Genomic DNA, 22392 nt, shown 5'->3' on the forward strand with positions numbered 1-22392 from the left:
AGTGATGCAGGGCATAAGTGCTGGCCTGCAGCAGATCCCAGAGCTGTTTCATGGAGGAGGCAGATTTGGAGAAGTCAGCCCCGTGTCTCTCTGGTGCATGGGCAAGCCCACCATGACACACAGGCGACCCTGAAGGATCTTTAAACTTCTGTGCTGGGAGGCACTCATACCTGGATTAAGGGTGGGCAAGAGGCCAGACGCAGTCTCCAGTGGATGGATCAAGGAGCAGGGGCTGCTAGTCTGGGGTAGGGATGGTTAATGTCATTCCAGGCCCCAAGACGCTGCAAGTTCCAGGCACCCACCCCGACCTTCCTGCACCCACACCCAGGCCCCGGTCAGGGAGGGAGGATGGCAGAGATCACAGGGTGGGGGTGGGGAGAAGGAGGTGAGTGGGGCCCAGGTGGCCAGGGAGTCAGGGAGCAGAGAGAACCAGCCAGGGAGACTGTAGGGAGCCAAGGCTCCAAGACCCCGTGCTTGCTCCATCATCTCACGAGATTCCACTGACAAAACACTGAAGATGTCTGTTAGGGATCTTGGAATGGAAAAGAAGAAGTATTGCATAGTATACAATAGTCCCCCTTAATCCACCGTTTCATTTTCTAACATTTCAGTTAGCTGTAGTCAACCATGGTCCAAAAATATTACATGGAAAATTCCAGAAATAAATAACTTATGTTTTAAGTAGCCAGTCATTCTGAATAGCATGAAGATATCTCACACTGTCCCACTTTGTCCTGCCCAGATGTGAATCATCCCTTTGTCTAGCATATCTGCCCATTAGTCACTTAGAAGCCATCTGGGTTATCAGAGCACGTGTGTTCAAGCGACTCTTATTTTACTTAATAATGGCTCCCAAATGCAAGGCTAGTGTTGCTGGCAATTCAGATATTCTTTTACTCTGCCTAATTTATAAATTAAACTGTGTATAGGAAAAACATAGTATGTATAGGATTTGGTACTATCTGCGGTTGCAGGCATCCACTGGGAGTGTTGGAACTTATCCCTTGCAGATGGGGGGAGACTCCTGTATATGCTAATATAATCCCTGGACTGGGAGATAGGGTTTCTGAATTCTGTTCTATTCTCCATCTTAATTTTATATCTTTGGGGCACTGATCTTCTCGTCTACAAAATGAAGGTTTGCTCTGTGATTCCTCAAGTCCAGTTATTTACTCTTTAATAAATATATACTTAGTGTCTGTTAGAGGCTGGGGAATGTGCTAAATCCTGAAATTACAGGGGTGGACAAAAGCAACAGGCAGCTTATAATGCCATTAGGAAGAAGAATAGTCAATAAGTAATTACAAATGTAGTTCATCCCATAATAGAAGCACAGGAGGCAATGGGAGCCCCTGGGGTTGGGGAGTCTTCCTACACACTTCATCCTCTTTGAAGTGTGTATAGGAAGACTTCCCTGAGGCAGGAATGTTTAAGATGAAACTGGAAGGATGAGCAAGAGTTAGTTAAGTAAACTGTTTCTTGGTTTGTGGGAGGGAGAAGAACAGGTTGCACAGAGACACGGAGAAAAGGCAGAAGAAGGGCAGGGCATTCGCAGCAGAGAGAAGAGCATGGGCTGCAGTACTGACTCTTGAACAGATACTGACTATGTGAGTAACACACAGCCAATGCTAACATACTTAGGGGAAAAGAAAGTGGGTTCTGACTGACACATGAGAATGTGATGACTTAAAACTGCAAACCAGCAGTGCTGTCTCAGAAGCAGGAAGGAGCAGACAGCAGACAAAACAAGTATTTTCCCCAAACACAAAACCTGAGATAAGGATTTGGGTTCAAGGAGTTCATTTTGGAAGTTATTGCAGGGAGCTCATAGGAATGTAAGACAGGGAAAGGATGATAGCTAATAAAGGTTGCTCCATGGGTAACTGGAACTTATTCCTACTGGGGACCCTCTGAGAGATGGAATGGAACACTGCCTCAGAGTTGCCTCCTGTGGGGTAAGAACGCTGAGGTAGTCTCACCAACTCCCATCCTTCATTGGTTTGGGATTGTTCCAGGGCAGATAACTCCCCAGTACTGCTGGTCTGGCTCATCTGTGGGTACAGCATACTCGAGGACCAGAGAATGCCTCAAGCAGAGACCAAGAAAGCCATTGACATTTCTCCCTGAAGGTGAATTTCAGGGTGGGCTGAGGGGATGGGAGAGGGGCACAAACACTCTCCGCTACAGTGTCTGATTGAGTCGCTCATTGAGCTGAGAGAGATAAGGACATGGAGATGAGGATACAAGCAAATTCTGGAGAACACCATGGCCAAAAGGGGAGAGATATGGTGAGAGCTGGTGCTTTGTAGCTCTCAAAATAAATTCATAGATTCACAAAGTTTTAGCACTCAATATTTCCATTACCATCTTACTTGAGAAAACTGGACCTGAGAGGAGTTAAATCACTTGTCCAAAATTTCACAGCCATCAGGGGTCTGAGTCTCCTAACATTTGCCGCAGTCTTCTTCTTTTTACCGTTACATTCTTCTTCACTAACATGGCTTTCACCTTGAAAAGAAAGAAGAAGAGGAAGAAAAAGAAGGGGAGGAGAGGGGGAAAGGAGAAGAGAAGAAGAAGAAGAAGGAGGAGTAGGAGGAAGGGAAGGACAAGGAAGAGAAGAAGGAAGAGAAGGAGAAGGAAAAGAAGAAGGAGAAGAAAAAGAAATGGGGATCGGCATGATCATCTTCATCCAGACAGGACATAATCAGCCCCTGGAAAATGGATTTACAAGTGAAGACAAAAGTCAACAGTCAGAATGAAAAGACCTCCACCTTCTTAAAACGTATATAAATATTTTCCTGCAAGAACTCCCTCTTTCTCCATTTTCATATCTTCTATAATTCTGAAGAAGTACAACAAAAACATTTCCAGAGAATTCTGCTACTGTGCTCTATATGTACATTAAGGTATATAGCATTTAAGGGAGAAAAACTGGATTTCCCCAGTTTGGTAATAAAGAGTGAGACTAAAATTTTAAGTGCAGCCATGTACCAGTAATCCTCCAAAGAATAAGCATCTAACAGAGGAACAAAATTCTACTAAACTCAGATACATCATGGGCTCCTAGGATATGATTTAAAGAGTCAAAAAAATCAATATTAACACAACATGTAATCATTTATAAGAGGACAAAGTTCTCAGAACTGTATTTTACTTGCAGTCTAAAATTATATCTCGATATAGTACGAGAACACGGCTTTAGTCACTGGAGAGATTCTGCTGGCACAGAGTGATTTATTCAAGGAGTGTAGGAAGATTTGAAATATTAAAACCTTCAATTTGAAAGTTTATTTTCTCTGCCTGGACAATAATTATATATGAAGGTAAAAATATGACATGAAAAAATAAGACATCTGCAAATTAAGGATACATTATAAGGTGAACAGAAATTTTTAAAATAAGGTGAACAATAGAATTTTTCGTTAAAGATATCTAACATACGAAATATATACTTGAATGAAGTCAAATGTAAGAGTAAGTCACTGTAATTGCTTCCATGATCAATTTTAAAAACAAAAATGCTATAGAGGAGTTATTTTAATGATGGCTACGTTTTCTAGAGGCCCAAGTGTGTTTTTGGCATATATCTCAACCTTTCCTAAGACCTTCCCAAAATGATTTACCATGCCCAAATCTTTCTATTTAAACAGCTTCAAAGGATCATGGTTAATCTTGGATAACTCATACATTTCTAAATTCAACTTCTGTCAGACTGATTTATGATTTTGAATTGGACTTACGTCAATTTGATTTACGTTTCTGCTCTTGGCTGAGGCTATGCGTACTTACCATAACTGAGTTGTCACAGAGAAAGAAGATCCACAGGGACAGAGATGATATACCTCTTAAAGGGCCATTAATGGAAAATAACAGAACAAGTCTTGTCCTTTGCTTTCAGTGGCCCATAAGCTTCAGGAAGCGGATGTCTTGTAGCACCAGGGACGAATTCGGTGTGTAGACGCGACTGAGATAAGTAAATAGATATATCCTTTGCATTCTGGGAATGTGACAGTTCCCATAAAGTTCCTTTTGAACTTTCAAAGAATGGCTGAGTTAGGATACCATTTAAGACTCATCACTTATGACCATTAAGAGATATTACAATTGTGTTCAGTGCTCCTTACTACAGAGCAGTAGCCATTACAGTTGTCTTGATTTTTCCCATTTTAACATAGACATTTTTCTTGTTCCAGGGAGAAATAGTTACCAGGGTTTGGTGGAGAAAAAATGTGTAACACAATATTGCACCATCAATATTCACAGAAATTTCCTAGCCAACAAACTTGAGAACTTCACAGTAAATTACTGACCTTTTTTAATACTTTGCCCTTTTGGGAACAAGATAGTAATTTTAACATTAACAACCATTGGCCAAGATGTAGAGTCCTATTTTCTCCATTTGGGATCTGCCATTATCACACATATTCCTCAAAATCTTGTTATCACTGCTAAGCATAATTTAACTATTTTCTTTCTCTTTTTATTGTTAATTAATTACTGTATTTGAATTCTACATATCTAAAATAAAAAATAAATATAGACTGTAGGTTTCTATCAAGGATGTCAATATTTTCTTGGATTATCATCCAACAGTGCAATGACAAGATTCCCAAAATGGTCTTTTGCTTATCTTTGATTCACAAAGCATCTGCTGAAAACATTACCTCTTTAACAGTTACAGTATAGTTTCTGCAAATTGCCACTGTTATTACCTCGTAGGAAAACACTAAAAGTTAGCTTGAAGAATATGTTTTGAAATTTTTTAAGAGGGAAATTGTTTCCACTGAATAGCTGCAGAAAACAGAACAAAAATATACCATGATTTTCAAGGACCCTTTCAGTGCCAGAAAATGTGCTTGTCTAAGTAGACCCTGAAGTACAAAACAAGACCATAAAATTTTACATTTTCTATAAACTTAAAACTATGACCATCAAAAACTCTCTGGCCACTTTCTTCACTCTGGATAGCAGCACTCAAATAATAGGGTATCCAGAGAGTTATGAAAGCTTACTCCTTACAGATTTTTAATCAAGAAAGCAGCCTTGTCTTTGGCCAGTTTTTGTGCAGTTCTCTAATTGGAAAGAATGTTCTAAGCCAATTGTAAAGGCCTAATGTCTTCCTAGAATTTTATATAAATTATATGCCCAATCCCGGAAGATGGTTCTATTGATCTCAGAGGATCTCTGGCAGCCTTAATTCTACTTGCCAGTAGGCCTCTGATATGAAATTAATCTGAATAACTTGGTGCTTCCCCAAATTATCAAATACTTGAGCACTTCAAAGCAATACTGAATGCTAGTAAGGAGCAGTGTAACTTGGTTGAACTGCAGATATGAACACTAGACAAGGCTCCCGAGAAAGCTAGGCCACACGTTCCCCACCTCATTCTAACAAACCGTGCACACAGTTCAAGTTTGTGCCTTGGTAAAATGACCAATTATGACAGGTTTTAGACAATGCTGTAGAAGCAGCAAGTGTCAGAGCTCTGCCATACTACCTCTCCCAAATCTATGGCTTCACGTACCTCACTGTTCTTTGTCACATCGCTGAGTTGATAGACAGAAGGCTGATAATAGCTCTGGGAGAAAGCAATGATTCAATACAGAGTATTGTGACTATTACATTTTGTTTCACGTTATATCAAGAAATTTAATCACTTATTTAGCTGTTTCTTCGAGACAGATTCCTCTGACAGCTCACTTAGTGCACCAGGAGAGAAGAAGAATAAGAATTCATTTCAGATTCTTCATGCTCCTGACAACAGGTGTCACGGCGAAACCTGATTATCCTGGTTAAGAAGATGCTTTTCCTAAAGAGTGGAAGTGCTCACACTCTGCATGATCCTTTCCTTTCTCATCAAGCCTGACATTTCAGTGCTTTGTTGCAAACTAAAAGCCTATGATTACACTGGACTGCGGGTATGAGATTTTGCCCAATACACAACACAGTACAAACAAAGAAAGGAAAGGAAAGCAAGTGACAGATTTCTTAATGTATACTTTCTAGCTAAGGTCAATTTATGACAGTTACCAACGAGAAGCAGCAACTGAGCCAGTTTTCAGACAACCATGGACAGCTCCTAGAATACTGGCTACCAGACCAGCCTACATAATTGATAATTCAGGGTGATCTTTAACCAGAAAGCCAAGCACATTTGCTTTGTCTACACTTTATTCCAAAATGGCCTGCATTCTCCATGGTCAAAGGTTTTGTCTAAATTCCTTGATTTATATTCTGACTTCCATTTCAAGGACATTAAGTGTCTGTTTCACTTTGAGAAATGGAGACCTAACCAGAGGGTACTTGGCAGCCATGGGAAAAACAGAGTAATGGTTTGTTAGGGGTAGGGTGACTGTTGGATCCAGCTAAACTATCATTATGATCTAAGGCTTAGGTTCTCTCTGGAAGTTGAGAGGTGTCAAGCATATGCACGTGTCACTGTATCCTTCTCACTCTATGCTACTCCTCTTTGTTTTATTAATAGAAGTTTAAAATTCAGGTGTATTTTTCATAAAGATAACGGCCATTGCCCTATTTACAGACTGCATCAGAAATAGGAATTTTACTCTGAAAAAGTGCTTTGAGATCATTTGTGGAAAATATCATAATCAATTTGTCATCATTTATTATACTGATATACATTCAGAAATATTATGAATGTTTTATGTACTCTGTAATTTGTTAGAAGACAGTATGTTCTCATGTAAAATACTCATTTATCTGTAACCTAAGCCCTTAGTAGAACATACTTGGAAATATATTTCTATTTATTTATCCTGAGAAAAAATAGACATAGATCCACTGAAGCAAGTTATGAGGGAGGGCCAGAAAAATCATGTTCTGGATATAAACAACATATTCAACTCTATGCTATAAATAGCCACAGAAAATTAGTTTTAGATAAAGAGATATCCAAAGGTGATCTGATAGATCAAAAGACAAATAGTCTTTTAAAGCAAATGGATTTAATCTCACCATTTTATAATTTCCATTTCTAAATTTTTCACCCTTTCCTCCCTGGATGTAAGCATGCCTGAAATTTAGGAATCAAATGTACTCTAACAAATATAAGACTTTCCCTTATAAACATAATTTCTCCAGTAACATGTAATATTAATCAATTCAAATGGTATGTAGAATGTCTGCAATATCCAACTCATGTTGTCTTTAGTAAGAAAACATTTGAAAAGTATATCAATTAAAATAAGAAGGTGATACATGGCTTAATAAGTTAATATTAGTTAATGAATTAATAAACATGGTGTATTGGTTATCTATTGCTATATAACAAAATCAGTGATTGAAAACAATAAACATTTATCTTACAGTTTCTGTGGATCAGGAATCCAGGTGCGGCATAGCTTGGTGCCTCTGGTTCAGAGTCTTTTATGAAATTGCAGTCAAACTGCTGCCTGGGGTCAAGCTCTTATCACAAGACTGGATTCGGGGAGGATGCCCTTCCAAGGTGCATCAGGTGGCTGCCGGCAGGCCTCAGAACACCTGCATCCAAGCTCACTCACTTGTCCCTCCCCACAGGTCTGCCTCACGACATGGCAATTTATTTCTACTTTATTTCTAAGTGGAAAGAGCAAGAAAAAACATCCAAACTAAAAGTCAGTCTTTTTTCACCCAGGCTTGGAAGTGTCATCCCATATTGCTTACCATATTCTGTTCATTAGCAAGTCAGTAAGTCCAGCGCACAGTCAAGGGAAGGGAATTACACAAAAGTGTGGATAACTGGGGTGAAGGTAAAGGCTGCCTTTCACATATATTGTGTTGAAACTCTCTTGGAAATATATCCTGTTAAGTCTCAGTTTTGCTCAGTCAGCAGCCATTGCTCATTTGTGACAATTGATTAAAATATCCTATATCAGTATGACTAATTCAGTTATTTGCACCTCCTGGACTAAGGGCTCCAATAAGCACATTTAAATATAATTTATTCTTTTATACAGAGTAAGTTATATCTTCCAATGTGGGCCATTTTTAGCACTGTAAGACAATAATTTGAACTTTTTGTACTATTTATAATCACCTTCACAAGTAATTTCTACTTATCAAATAATTGTTAGATGTCATTATATTGTTTGCAAATGAGATTATGAAATCCTCTGGTAAAGTATTAGTAAACTTAAGTTTAAACCATAAATCAAATCTGATGAGAATAATTTCTCTTTCAGTTTGGCAAGAATATTCTTTTGATTCAGTAGAAAGGGATTGTGGAAGGAAACAGACAAAAATGGAAAAGACTTGGAAAACTTGATTCATTCCACATATATCATTACCTTTAATTTTTAAAAATAAAAAATGGAAAATGAGTACCAATCAAAAATATGTATAATATCCATATCTGCCATTCATATAGCTGTCATTCAATTCATTATTTCTCAAAGTAAAAAATGTTATTCAAGTCTTGCTCCAAGTCACTCATATTATTCTTTATATAAGCATCATCAAGGATTAAATTTAAATATTAATAATGAGTCACCACCTCTGACCCTTCACAGTTTTCTAAGGGATCTTTCTCTATACATTCTGTATCAGGCTATTACATTTTTAGCTCTCTTTCTTGAGCCAAGTAATGGTATCAGACCATCAGAATCACATTGGATCCCTACTACTTATTTATTTTTTTAAGTAAGAAGGGGTCAGACCAATCCTGTGACCCATTGGTATTTCAGAGGATGTCGTGCTCATTTCAGAACATCTGTCTCCCTGACCTGGCTCTTGCCTGTGGTTGGCCCTAAATTGAAACTGTTGGATGTGACAAAAAAACAGATTCTAATGATCATGCATATCTGCAAAAAATCACACCTCATAACACAATAGTCTTCTCAAGGCTTTCAGAATACCCTCTGTTGAAATCATTTATCACTTTCAAGAATGCCATTTTAAAATTTTTCTAGCAACCATGTAAGGCACATGCTGAGAGTGCTAAGAATTAGATAATTTTAAATACATAGAGGCAACTTTATTTTCCTAACTGCTTTCATTATATAAGTGGAAGATTTGTTTAGAAGTTATTAATAAATGATAATACAAGTTGACATAAGAATTGTTCACAAATGTGTATATGTAATATTTGTATATATATATACACACACATACATTGTATATTCAGGCTTCCACTTACTGTGAAGAATAATGAAACTGCTTTTCATCTAAAATGATTCTGAAATGTACTTTTACCAAAGCATAAAGGACCCATGTATGAATTTATGTGCATCAAACCGCTAAGATTTACAAGTTAAACAATTTTAAAAGGAAATAATGAGTGCTAAGAAGTAAGTGTCACTTAAAAATTCAAGTTCACTCCATAGGACCAAAAAAAAATCTGATTACCAAAAAAAAACATAAAATTTTAATTCCTAAGAGAAAACTAACTCTTTTAACTGTTGTTTGAATTCATCAGCTTTAAATTTGAAACCGTATGGTTATCCTTTTCTCTGGTGGTGATTCCTTAACGTGAAAACAAAGTTTCATTCAAGACCTTTATAAAAACGTAAGCGATTAGGTTACCCTGGCAATGAGAAGATTAGTGCTTTGAGAAAGAGTATCTTATGTGAGTTAGCAGTTATTTACCAGCTTTCCCCAAAATAATAACTTTCACATATAGGAACATATATTACCCAAAGATAAGAGTGTCACAGTGAACATTTTGTTGAACTGCCTACTATATTTTGTCTCTACACTGCCCTTTTGTGTGTCTTCCCCTAACAATTCAATTCAGCCATTACTCTTCCTTGATGTAACATACCACTTACCTGATTTTAACTGGGGAGAACTGATAGTTTCAGTAGTTTTCCCCTCCTTTACTAACTTTTCTCCATTTCTTACTATAATTAACCTCTGGAAAAAGCCTGAATCGAAAAAGCTCTAATATACTCTGCTTTCATATCTGTGATGGTCCTACGTGGTCTTGATGAGTCCATATTTAAATTACAAGTCTTCCTTGACTTACCATGGGGTTAAGTCCCGAAAAACCCATCATAGTTGAAAGTACTGTAAGTTGAAAATTCATTTAATACACCTAACCTACGGAACATCATAGCTTAGACTAGCCTACTTAAATGTGCACAGAACAATTACATTAGCCTACAGTTGGCAAAATCATCTAACACAAAGCCTATTTTATGATAAAGTGAATACCTCATGCAATTTATTGAATATTGTCCTAAAAGTGAAAAATAAAATGGCTATATGGATTACAGAATGACTGTATATGTCTCTGTAGCAGAGCTGACTAGGAGCTGCACCTCACTGCCACTGCCCAGGATCACAAGAGAGTATTGTACAGCATATCGCTAGTCCAGGAAAAGATCAAAATTCAAAGTACAGTTTTTACTCAATGCTTATAGAGCTCACACCATCGTAAAGTCAAAATATCATAAGACAAACCATTGTAAGTAGTATTATCTGCTCCTGAGTAGTCTCTACAGATTTTTTTTGTGAAAGTAAGTTAAATCTTATTAGTAACAAAGGATTACTAGCTGTAGTAGTCTGCTAGGACTGTCATAACAAAATACCACAGACTGGGTGGTTTAAACAACAGAAATTTATTTTCTTATAGTTCTGGAGGTTAAAAATCTAATATCAAAGTGCCAGCAGGGTTGGTTTCTGGTGAGAACTCTCTCCTTGGCTTACGGATGACCATCTTCTCCCTGTGTCCTCACATGGCTTTTCCTCTGTTCAACACGTTCCTGGTGTCTCTTCCTCTTCCTATAAGAACACCAACCCTATCAGATTAGGGCCCCATCCTTATGATCTCATTTAACCTAATTATCTCATGAAAGAACCTATCTCCAAATACAGTCACATTGGGGGTTAAGACTTCACCATGTGGATTTGCAGGGAAAACAATTCAGTGCATAACACTAGGCAACATGCTGGAATCTTAAAGGGCTGGCTCATAGTGATTTTGAATCTTTAGGGTCCCACAGGAAACTCTGTGCTTCATCTAGGATTCATTCAGCTCTAGAAGGCCTGTGGCTTTCCATTTGCTAACCCCATCACAGGTCTTCAGCTACCTCTGGACTTGTGTCTTACTATATAGACCAAGTATATATGGACTCGTGTCTTTGCATGATTGTAGCAACCAGTGGCACTTCTAAAGTAAACTCTTGTAACCTTTCCTTTACACTTCAGGAAACAAAGCAAATCATTTACCAGTCACTCACAGAAATCCAGGGTACTATCCTATAAGGGTGCCACTCCCCATCACATAAATATCCATCCATACATGTAATATTTGGAGCCATCTGAGTAAATCAATCATTTATTCATTTACCCATTCACTTATCAACTACTTATTGTTGAATGTGCTAGTCAACATCCAAGACACTGGGAATTCAGAGACAAGGAAGATAAGGTCCCTGTCCTTGAACAATTCATAAATGAGAACTAAATTTGAACTTTTAAAATTTGGACCTTTGGACCTAAGTTTGAAGTACATAATCGCTATCTCAATTTCAATACCATTAAAAAGTGGATCAAAATTAAAATTCTTCCAAGTCAGGACTCCTGCTAAGCCATACAGCGCCTTTGTACAAATTAAAAAATGGGAACCCCTCATTTTTTCATGCCAAAATGGGAAGCCCAGTTGGCCCAGATTGACACATGAACAATGTTGTTGTACAATGAGCACCCTTTTCTTCAAGGGACACAAGCTAAGCAGGACGTCCATGCAGGATTTTGGCCACCTATAGACCCCTCGGTTATACCTTCCTGTCCACAGAACATAAACTGCACAATCAATCATACGTGGCAGTCGTCTTCCAGGTGGTGGGACTTAGAATGTATTGAGGAGCAACACAGGCCCCCAGAAAACATTCCAACTTAATGCCATCCCTGCAATCCAAACAATTAAGCTGAGAAGATTAAAGTCTAGGAGATTTTGAGGCCAATCCAGAGATCAGGGAGCATAGTCAGGAGAATCCACAAGTCAAAAAATGTGAATAGCTATGAATTCCACAGCAGTGAAATTCCAGCAAGCTTTGTGATTGATTTTATACCAGGGATCTCTTTCATCTGCTGGAGAAAAAAAGAAAGGAAGAGTACCTTTATAGCATGCTTGTCCCAGCCATCTATTTTCTGGGTTGGATTACAAATGAACAGAGACCTAAGCTATGAATGCCATGTACATTATGAGTACTTACTAAATACAAAGCAATAAAATCCTATTTTATGCAGAGGAAAATAGAGAAAGTGAGCTTTTTTCTTTTAATCAGTTGGGTAAAAATGACTAATCTCTACAGTTATGGAAACAATTATTGTGTGAAAAGGAGCGGTCTCAAAAGTGTCCTGCATACACTATTCTAAAATATCTCCATATTTCATTTATTTTAGTTAGTGTCTTTCCAGTAGGCATGCATGACTGCATGTCATCAATTCAGTGAGTGAGTAGTTTGATAACACCATTTTTCTATATCATGAAGATAAATACACAACTTAGCTTTAGGCTTATAATTAAATGAACCACGAAACTCATTTATTAAAATACATTTCAGATTTTTGGACAGAAAGTTTTTCATGTTCAAAAGCAAGAAGAAATTATTGTAAAGGTTATTGAACTGAAATTTGTATTGATATTATTTTTAACCTAGAAAAAAATGTTAGTAAAACCTGTACTCTCTTAACTATAAGTCATATTTAGGTGGACAAATTATAATAAGAGTAATAGAAAATATCTCTGGTAATATATGCTGACAAAATATGAATAACATTTTTTAAATGTGATTAAAATCAAAACCACTGCAATACCTATGACCATACAATAGTACTAGATTCTAGGGCAATCATCTAGCATCTATATTCTAGACTATCACAACTTCTCATTCCCCCTTCCAGCAGGCACACTTGTTCTTAATCTTTCTCACACCTATTCTATCTTAATCTTCTACTAATATTTTACACTTACATATACACTCTTTTTTTCCTCCAAAGATGGGATTGTATACATACACACACACACACACACAATTATATATTGATTTTTCCATTGAAAATATCTTATGAATACCTCTCCATATTAACACAAAGAGAACTACTTTATTCTATTAAAGGGCTGTATGATGTTCCATTGTATGACTCTCCTATAGCTTATCAGTGCTCCACTGAAAGACAGTTTTAGTTTTAGTTTTATGTACAACCCTGCAATTAAGTTAACGTATGTCTTTATGTACTCACTATGTACCATATTTTTTTCATATAATAAATTTCTCAAAATAGGATTGCTAAATCAAAAGTTTTTATGAGATTCTTGAGACCAGGATTTATTTGTAGATTCCCACAGGATTCATATAACACTCTAAAATATGGTGGTTACTAAATGGTACTAGTGGTTGACTACACTGACCTTTGTAAACAATCTGAACACATACAATTGAATGGCCATTTCACTTTTCCCTACAGCAATAGATTCTCCACAGCCATCTAAATCTTCAGTTTAGGAGGTTCTGGTGATAGGCAACTCTTTATTGAAAAGCAATGCTTTATTCTGTTAGATAGAAAGGAAAGCCACACTCCACTGTCACTGAGTGAGCACCAACATCTCATGATTTTACAACATTACTGAGAAAATACAGCATGTATTAGGTGAGTGTAGTATACTTGAAAGAATATTGTCTTAAGGCAAGCCTGTTGCTATGCAGATTTGTCACTCTGTGCCAGTACTCTGTAGCACACAGCTTCTTCGTTCATAAAATAAGATAAATGAAATAGACAAATTCTATGGTCCTTTCTGATTCTAAAATTCTCTACTATAAATCATGTCAATAAAGATAGCATTGCCATACTATTCAACTTTTAAAATATTCCTTCTATTTTGATTGAAAATGGAATTATTAGAAACATTTTTCCTAAATTCCTTCAGATTGTATAAAAATGGGGATAAATGTGCGTATATCCTCTGTAATTTGTGAACAGTCAAAATGGACGTACTGATTCCTACTACAGTGTTTTTGTGAAGATACAGAGAGAGAAAGTACTTAGAATAATTTGTATAGGGCTTACCACATACAGCTAATCAGTGACTACCACTTTTCTCATTATAATCATTGGAGAAGGTTTAGAGCTTATGCATAAATGCTGTATCACTATATCCTGTTTTAAATTATAAAATTATTCAGAATAGCAGAAGTAAATAATTAATCATTATCAAAAAATTTTTATGACATAAAATATGTGATGTCCAGCTCCTTTCATAAAGAAAATAATACTTTCAAACATATTTATTCCTGAGCTAATACTGAGAGAGCACAAGAACTTAAAAAGAATACACTTACTGTCATCAATCATTGTCGGTGTCTCACCCATTAACTGAAAGAAACCTGTGTTATATAACTTAAGTAATAATGGCAAACCACATCTTTGGTGGAAGTGGCATCTCAGGATTCTAGCACTTAAAATAGTTACCCCAAGCATATATAAAGGTCAGCACATGTATGTTTTATGCACTTTATTATTTCATAAGATTTCAAACTCACCATATTACAGCAAGAAAGGATATGAGTCAATCCTTAAATTTTTTAGAGGTAGAAGATTCAAAACTTTGATCCAATTTAAATCAATTCTCTCCTAAGGTACAATATACACACTGTCCATATTGCAACCAAACACCACAGAAGTTTTGTCTACACGCTTTCTGCTCCAAATGAAACTCTACCCTCTCACCTTTGGGAGCTTCCCATGATGTTTTGTCTGCATAGATTTCCCATCCTCTTTTAAGACCACAGTCAAATCTGACCTTCTCTACAAGGCAGTCACAAACCTCCTGCACTTGGTTTGAGATGCTAATACAGTTGACCTTCAATGACTGAATGTGGCTCTGCCACTTTATCTTGAATCCACAGAGGCCCTAAAATCCAAGTCTCTTTTACTCTAACCATATCATGTGCTTCTTACTATTCCTGCATCAGTTGGTCAACAAATATATATATATATGGAACTGAATCCAATCAAGTCAGTTGAATTGAAGATGACTCTTTATTCAACCTTTAAGAATATAAGACTCGGGGCTTCCTTGGTGGCGCAGTGGTTGAGAATCTGCCTGCCAATGCAGGGGACACGGGTTCGTGCCCTGGTCTGGGAAGATCCCACATGCCGCGGAGCAACTAGGCCCGTGAGCCACAACTACTGAGCCTGCGCGTCTGGAGCCTGTGCTCCGCAACAAGAGAGGCCGCGACAGTGAGAGGCCCGTGCACCGCGATGAAGAGTGGTCCCCACTTGCCGCAACTAGAGAAAGCCCTCGCACAGAAACGAAGACCCAACACAGCCAAATAAATAAATAAATAAATAATTAAAAAAAAAAAAAAAAAGAATATAAGACTCAAAATTAATAATTATTCACTGGCCTCTACTAGTAGTGGAGCTTGACAAAAACTAAGCTATTAAATGAACTACAACTTAACTATTAAACAAATTATAACACCCCTCAACTTTGTTCCTTAAGTATTATTTGGAACCAGGAAAGTTTGGAGACTTGAGGAAATTTTAGTCCCTAATTCATTTTATTAACAGTATTATTGAGTGCATCTTAAACACTAGCTACATAGGAGTGAAAAAGATGGACATTCCCCTAACAATCAGAATTTTTCAATTTAGTGGGGTAAAAAAAACCCTAAATAGATAATTATAATTCATTCTCACAACAGGGTAAGTAGAAAGGGTGGGGGACTCCCTGAAGGCTTCTAAGAACCATCTAAAATGTGATAAAAAAAAAAAAAAAAAAAGACAGTGGAAATGAGCCAGAAGACACAGATGCAAAAGGAGGAGTGGTAGACACAGTTGCATAGCTATGGGAAAGCAATAGCAGCAAGGGGCTTGTCAGAAGATAAATCCATGTAAATTTTTTTATTCCCTGTAGCAACCACCAAAGGGCCTTCTTGGGTTCAACTAAACCTTCGTACTTACAAGACTAGTGCCATGCCACGCAGAAGGACATAGAATAAGAACCACAGCTTCCTGGAAGAAAATACCAAGCTTCCTCTCAAGATCCCCATAAAATGAGTATGTAAGATAACCTGGCTAAAAAGCCTCATGTCCCAGAGGAGCCAATATCTCTTGTAGCAAATCCACTAAGGGCATTCCCAGGAACAAGAGTTACCACACTCAGGGAAGCTCAATGTTAATTTGCCAATCAGGGGTCATTTTTCCACAAGCAAGATTGCCTAGACATACACTCCACATCTTAACAGAACTAGACTAACCAGCAGTCATAATCTCATGCAGAAGAGGAGAAGGTTTTGTTAACCCTCTGCCCACAAACCCTCTCTGATTACTTCTGGGTAGAACAGTGCTCCAGGTAGTGGACACAGCATGCAGAAGCCTGTGGGAAAGGAACAAAGGGTAAATTCCAGGGTCTAAAAAGAAGTTCATAATGACTGGAGCATATCGGCCCTTTATAGAAAAAGTTTGCAAATCCCTGTCCTAGAGTCTGAGAGTAGCCTGAGCTATAGACAAGACACAGGACTTGATTATAAAAGTAGGAGAATTTCAGTGAAGCCTGAATTTGCAGCCTTCACCAAAATCAGGGCCCTGATAGAGAAGGACTGAGACTCAACTCTCTCATAGTTCTGGATTCTAGGAATTCAAAACATATTGGCAGGGCCATACTCTCTGTCTCTGAAGACGCTAAAGAAGAATCGTTCTCTATCTCTTATACCTTGCGGCAGTCTCTAGTAATCCTTGGCATTCCTTAGCCAATGAATCTTTCACTCTAATCTCTTCCTCTGACTTTGCATGGCTTTCTCCCTTGTGTGTCTATGTGTTAGTTTTAAATTGCCCGTTTCTTTTAAGGACACCAGTCACTGAAATAAAGCACACCAAAATCCAGTATGATCTCATGCTAACTTGATTATATCTGCGAAACCCCTATTTCCAAATAAGGTCACATTCACAGATTCTGGGTGGACATGAATTTTAAGGGAATACTATTCAACTCATTCACCTTTACATCAACAATTAAGCTCTTATCTCAGCATGGTCTAAGTAGGAAAATGCTGGCCCTGCTAAGGAATAGAGGGATTATACTTAGAAGGAGTGACAAAACTTGGTTATTAAAAACTGGCATGAACAGGGAGAGCGTGGCTTAAGAGTGGATTCTGAGGGTGTTGGACTCTAGGATAGTGGAGATTGGAATATAAGATTGAGTAAGGTAGAGTTTTGTTGATGTGGGGACACTCAGGATTTAATTTCCTGACAATAGACCTTAGAGCCAGTATTAATACTCTACTGGGATGGCTCTTTGGAGTTTGAAAATACTGATAGTCCACGTTAAATGAGGTGGAAAGAGCAGAGCCACCTATGCAGAATGGAGAATGCAGAATTCTAAATGAGGAAAGGCTCAGAAAGTGAGCATGCTAGATTGAATCTGTTACATAAGATCCAAGACTCCACCAGCTGGTGGCATTCACTGCTTGCACAAGACAAAAAAGGATGTGATGGGGAGGCAGTCACCAACTTTAATCAGAAGCTCAGCAGCATAGGCCAGGACTGACTAGAAAAGGTGCTGTTACAGATAAAGGACTGGGTTCCCTAGTATCAATGGATATGAAATGGTACAACCACTTTGAAAAACAATTTGAAATCCCTTAAAAAGTTAAACATTCATGTGTCACATATGATCCAGCCTTTCCACACAAAGTATTTATCCAAGAGTAAAGAGAGCATATAACCACACAAAGACTTGTACGGGAACGTTCATAACAGCATTATTTTAATAGCCCAAAACTGTAAACAACCAAAATGTTCATCAATGGGTAAAAGGATAAACAAACGGTGGTATGTCCTCAGCAATGGGATACTACTCAGCAATGAAAACTATTGATACACACTACAATTTTGAGTGGATCTCAAAATAATTATGCTGAATGAAAGAAATCAGGCAAAAAAGGTATACATACTGATTCCATTTATATGAAATTCTAGAAAATGCAAATTAATCTATTTAGTGAGGAAAAGCAGATCAGTGGATGCTTGGGATGAGGTGAAGCAGAGAGAGACAGAAAAGAGGTATCACAAAATACAAAGGGGCATGAGGAGACTTTGAGAGGTGATGAATATATTCATTAGCTCGATTTTGGTGATGATTTCAAGATGTGTATATATATATATATATATGTGTGTGTGTCAAACTCCAGCAAGTTGTACACTTTAAGTATCTTCAGTTTATTTTATGTCAATTATACCTCTATAAGCTGTTAAAAGTGTATATATTTACTTTGGTGCATCTGTGATATTTATTTTTTTATGTTATTTTAATCTGTGAGAATTAACATTTTAACAATGGTTCTCTCTGGGTAGAGGAAGGATTAGGAATGTCTTCAATTTTCTTCTGTGAGTTAATTATCATTTTCTCAATACACTACAACAGTTATATATATTCTTTTAAAACCAAAGGCTATCTTAAATTTTTTTAACTGTCCTTTTAAAAATACGTATCTACATCATAGATATGTATCTACATCAAGTAACAAGTTTAGAGCTAGTTTATATATTCTTCCTACATTTTATATATCTGATTTTTTACAATGAAGATAAATTTTGTATCTAAAAATATGTCCTTTTAGAAGAAAGCATTATCTTACTACAGACTCTTGAAAATGTGCCCAATATACTGGCAACTATTTCCATACTTAAATTTGTTAAAATAACCAGAAAGTCAATTTATAAACATCCTCTTTGGGTGTAGACCTTTATTTACTCTCAGATGAATTGGTGGTGACTTTTGTTTTACCCTGTTTCACTGCCTTGCCTCTCCCACCCCTTGGTCCTTGGACAGAAAAAGGTCAGAGAGGGAGGGCAAGTGTCGCTTGGCTCCATCCTTTCTTCTGCAAGTCACAGCGTCTAGTTTTTGACAGTATTTTTAACTTATGTGAAATAGTAAATTACAAATGCCCAAGAGCAGAAGTCTTTCGGCGACGATGGGGGCAATGTTTGTAACTGTCATCTACCTTTTCCCAACCGCGACTGGCGCGCGCCCCCAGCCTCCCTCCGCCTGGAATTCGGTGCCTCTGGAAGGGGAGTGTGACGCAGTCGCCGTCACCTAAAGCTGCATTCTGATTCAGATCTGACGCTCCGGCGCGCTGAGCCGGCCTGGCCTCAGTTTCCCCGCTTCTAAAGAGAAGGGGCCATGCTGCCCTGTTTCTTGTTCCTCTCCAAGCACATCAGCACTTCGTTGGTGTCCCTGCGCAGGGCGCGCCACGGCTTCGTGCTCCCGCCGCGCTGGGTCCCCAGGCGGCCCTGGGGCTACCCGCCCGCCGCCCCCCGCCGCCCGCTGGCCGCAGCCGCCTCCTCGCGGGGACCAGCAGGGCCAGCCGGCGCCCCCTCCAGGGTGCGCCAGAACTTCCACCCGGACTCCGAGGCCGCCATCAACCGCCAGATCAACCTGGAGCTCTGTGCGTCCTACGTGTACCTGTCTATGGCCTATTACTTCTCCCGAGATGACGTGGCCTTGCACAACTTCGCCAGATATTTCCTTCGACTGTCCCGGGAGGAGACCGAGCACGCGGAGAAGCTGATGAGGCTGCAGAACCAGCGGGGAGGACAGATCTGCCTACAGGACATCAAGAAACCGGACCAGGACGACTGGAAAAGCGGGCTGAATGCCATGGAGTGTGCTCTGCTCTTGGAAAAGAATGTGAACCAGTCGTTGCTGGAATTGCACACTCTGGCCTCAGACAAAGGTGACCCCCATTTGTGCGATTTCCTGGAAACCCACTATCTGAATGAGCAGGTGAAGTCTATCAAACAACTAGGTGACCACGTGCACAACTTGGTTAAGATGGGAGCCCCGGATTCTGGCCTGGCTGAGTACCTTTTTGACAGACATACCCTTGGAAAGGAAAACAATCAGAACTAACCCATAGGCTGCCTTCTCCACCGCTCAGGGTGTGCCAGGACCCAGAGGCAGCTGCTTCCTCGGCTTATTTTACGGACAGTGTTCAGAGATCTGTGGTTCAAACCATAGTTTTATACCAATTGTTCCTCCTTTCCTTTTATATTCTTCTGTTACAATGTCCCAATAAAGTGATTTGTAGAGAATATGTATGTAGCCCCATGTTAACAATGGCTTTTTGCCCAGCATCAAGATAATTTTCCCAGCCCAGGATGAGATGGTATAAAAAAGACTGCAAAAAAAAAAAAAAGCTACTGAAATAAATGCAAACTAAATTTCTCTGGTTACCAAATATTATTCCAGACCATGACCCTTCACTAAAATTCCATGATATTTAACTCAACAAATGCCTGTTATTTTCAAGACCTTATGTTAAAGGCTAGAGTGGGAAAATGTGTAAGATAAATATGCAAAGAACTATAACAAGATGAAGAATATATAATACTGTAAAAATCATACATACAAAATTCTATAACAAATCTGTGATCTGTTTTTGAAGGATTATCTTATTACAGACTCTTGAAAATGTGCCCAATATACTGGCAACTATTTCCAGTTCCAGATTTCTCAAATCTGTGATCTGTTTTTGAAGGATTTTGTGATCAAATAAATTCAAGAGAAGCTACAAATGGTATCAGTGCTGGTCTTGAAAAGTCACAATGTATGTTAGCATTTTAAGGGCTCTGGAAGTCTTGAAATTAAAAACAAAAACCAAACAAAAAATCTTGGATCATTTTTTGTTTAGCTCAGTGTTTCCCAAACAAACCCAATATCAGCTAGCTTTTTGTGCATGTGTTTTAACAATGATAATATAACTATACAGATATGTCTGATAAAAGACTATACAGCCTCCATTTTAATATACCAAAAAGAGTGAATACGCTGCAGAAAACACCTTCCTGTGGCCTTTAAAATGGAGTGGAAAGAACACTGGGATGGAAAAGTCAAGAAGGGATCCAGAATGAAGGAGGCATCAGCTGGGCAGATGTTTTCTTGGGGTGGGGGGGAGGAGGTGCAATAAAGTGAGTAGGAGAATATTTGGTCAGTGGGCCTTCTGCTAGACTAAGAGTGCTGGGTGGTGTTTGGAAAGATGGGCTAGAGCCCAACTATGGACGTGAGAAGGAAGGATTAGGTTCAATTTGGTGAGCAGTGGCAATGCTTCGAAGGGCTTCCAACAGAAGAATGCTGTGCTTAAGTGTTGAGCAATCAGAAGTGTAGTTGTACAGAATAAAAGTCTGAAAACAACCTCAATGTTGGTGTTAGTTTGGGTCCTCTGAGAAACAGATGCCAAGATGGGATTAAGTGCACAAGAAATTTATTAGGGGAAAAAAAGAAAGGACGTTGAGAGAAAATGGGAAAAGAGCTGGGAGAAGCAGGGAGAGCCTTCAGACTCCGTGTGAATCTGATTCTGAGGGAAGGAAGAAAGGAAAGTTGTTCACAGTTCTCCAGAAATTTCTGCAAGGCCGTCTGGGAGACCTCCAGCCAAAATCGCTCATCAGAGGAATCCTAAGTGTCCAAATGGGCCTGCTTAAGTACATTTCCGGCATTCAGTTATTGACTGGGAGTGACCCACAGGAAGTGCAGCCTTGCAACAAACTAAGAGATGAATGGATTTTAGAGCACAGCAGCTGGGGTCCTTGGAAAATTGTACACCCTGCAGTACCAGATCTGAGAGATACACACACACACGACTGCACAAACTCAACAAAATGGTTTAAATTAAAATGGCATGCATGGGAACTCTCTGCAGCTATTAAATATGATTTTATCAAACACATAATGATGTGGACAGAAATTCACAATGTGTTATCTTAAAAACAAGCTTATTACAAGACAGGTTTACATTATATAATTGCATATATATAGAATTCCAGGGAAAATTATATAAAATATATGCATATAAAATGGAAGTATATATACCAACAAATGTAGCTAGATAATCTCTTAGTGATATTGTGTTTGATATTTATTTTCTTAAGCTACTTGTTCTTTTTTAAATAAATTTCTTGTCATGGGTACCAATTATTATCATAATAAGAAAAATAAAAATATAAAATAAAAAGAAAGCAAAAAGGTCCTGAACCACGGTGAAATCAATGGATATAGAAACAAGGAAATGTTGGTGAGAGCTTAGAGGTAGAATCTTTTTAATTTTGCAAATGATTCCCTGGTGGTGCAGTGGTTGAGAATCTGCCTGTCAATGCAGGGGACATGGGTTCGAGCCCTGGTCTGGGACGATCCCACATGCCGCGGAGCAACTAGGCCCGTGAGCCACAACTACTGAGCCTGTGCGTCTGGAGCCTGTGCTCCGCATCAAGAGAGGCCACGATAGTGAGAGGCCCGCGCACCGCGATGAAGAGTGACCCCCACTTGCTGCAACTAGAGAAAGCCCTCGCACAGAAACGAAGACCCAACACAGCCATAAATAAATAAACAAATAAACCCAAAGTTTAAAAAAAAAAAAAAGAAATGAGGTATAAGAAGAAAACTAATAGAG

The 22392-nt window shown here is 38.5% G+C and overlaps 1 protein-coding gene across 1 annotated transcript; it reads left to right on the forward strand.

The window, feature by feature from the left end:
* The first annotated feature begins 15319 nt into the window (after positions 1–15319).
* FTMT (ferritin mitochondrial) lies at positions 15320–22064 on the forward strand. The gene has a single exon (XM_082381439.1). It carries the CDS (start codon positions 19131–19133, stop codon positions 19857–19859), a length of 729 nt encoding a protein of 242 aa, XP_082237565.1. The 5' UTR covers positions 15320–19130; the 3' UTR covers positions 19860–22064.
* The last annotated feature ends 328 nt before the right edge of the window (positions 22065–22392 follow it).

Source organism: Balaenoptera borealis, assembly GCF_965194805.1.
Source record: "Balaenoptera borealis genome assembly, chromosome: 2".
In the NCBI taxonomy this organism is placed as follows: Eukaryota; Metazoa; Chordata; class Mammalia; order Artiodactyla; family Balaenopteridae; genus Balaenoptera; species Balaenoptera borealis.

What these genes read in the sequence shown, in the direction of transcription:
- FTMT (XM_082381439.1), top strand. Translation starts at nt 19,131, where the DNA reads ATGCTGCCCTGTTTCTTGTTCCTCTCCAAGCACATCAGCACTTCGTTG.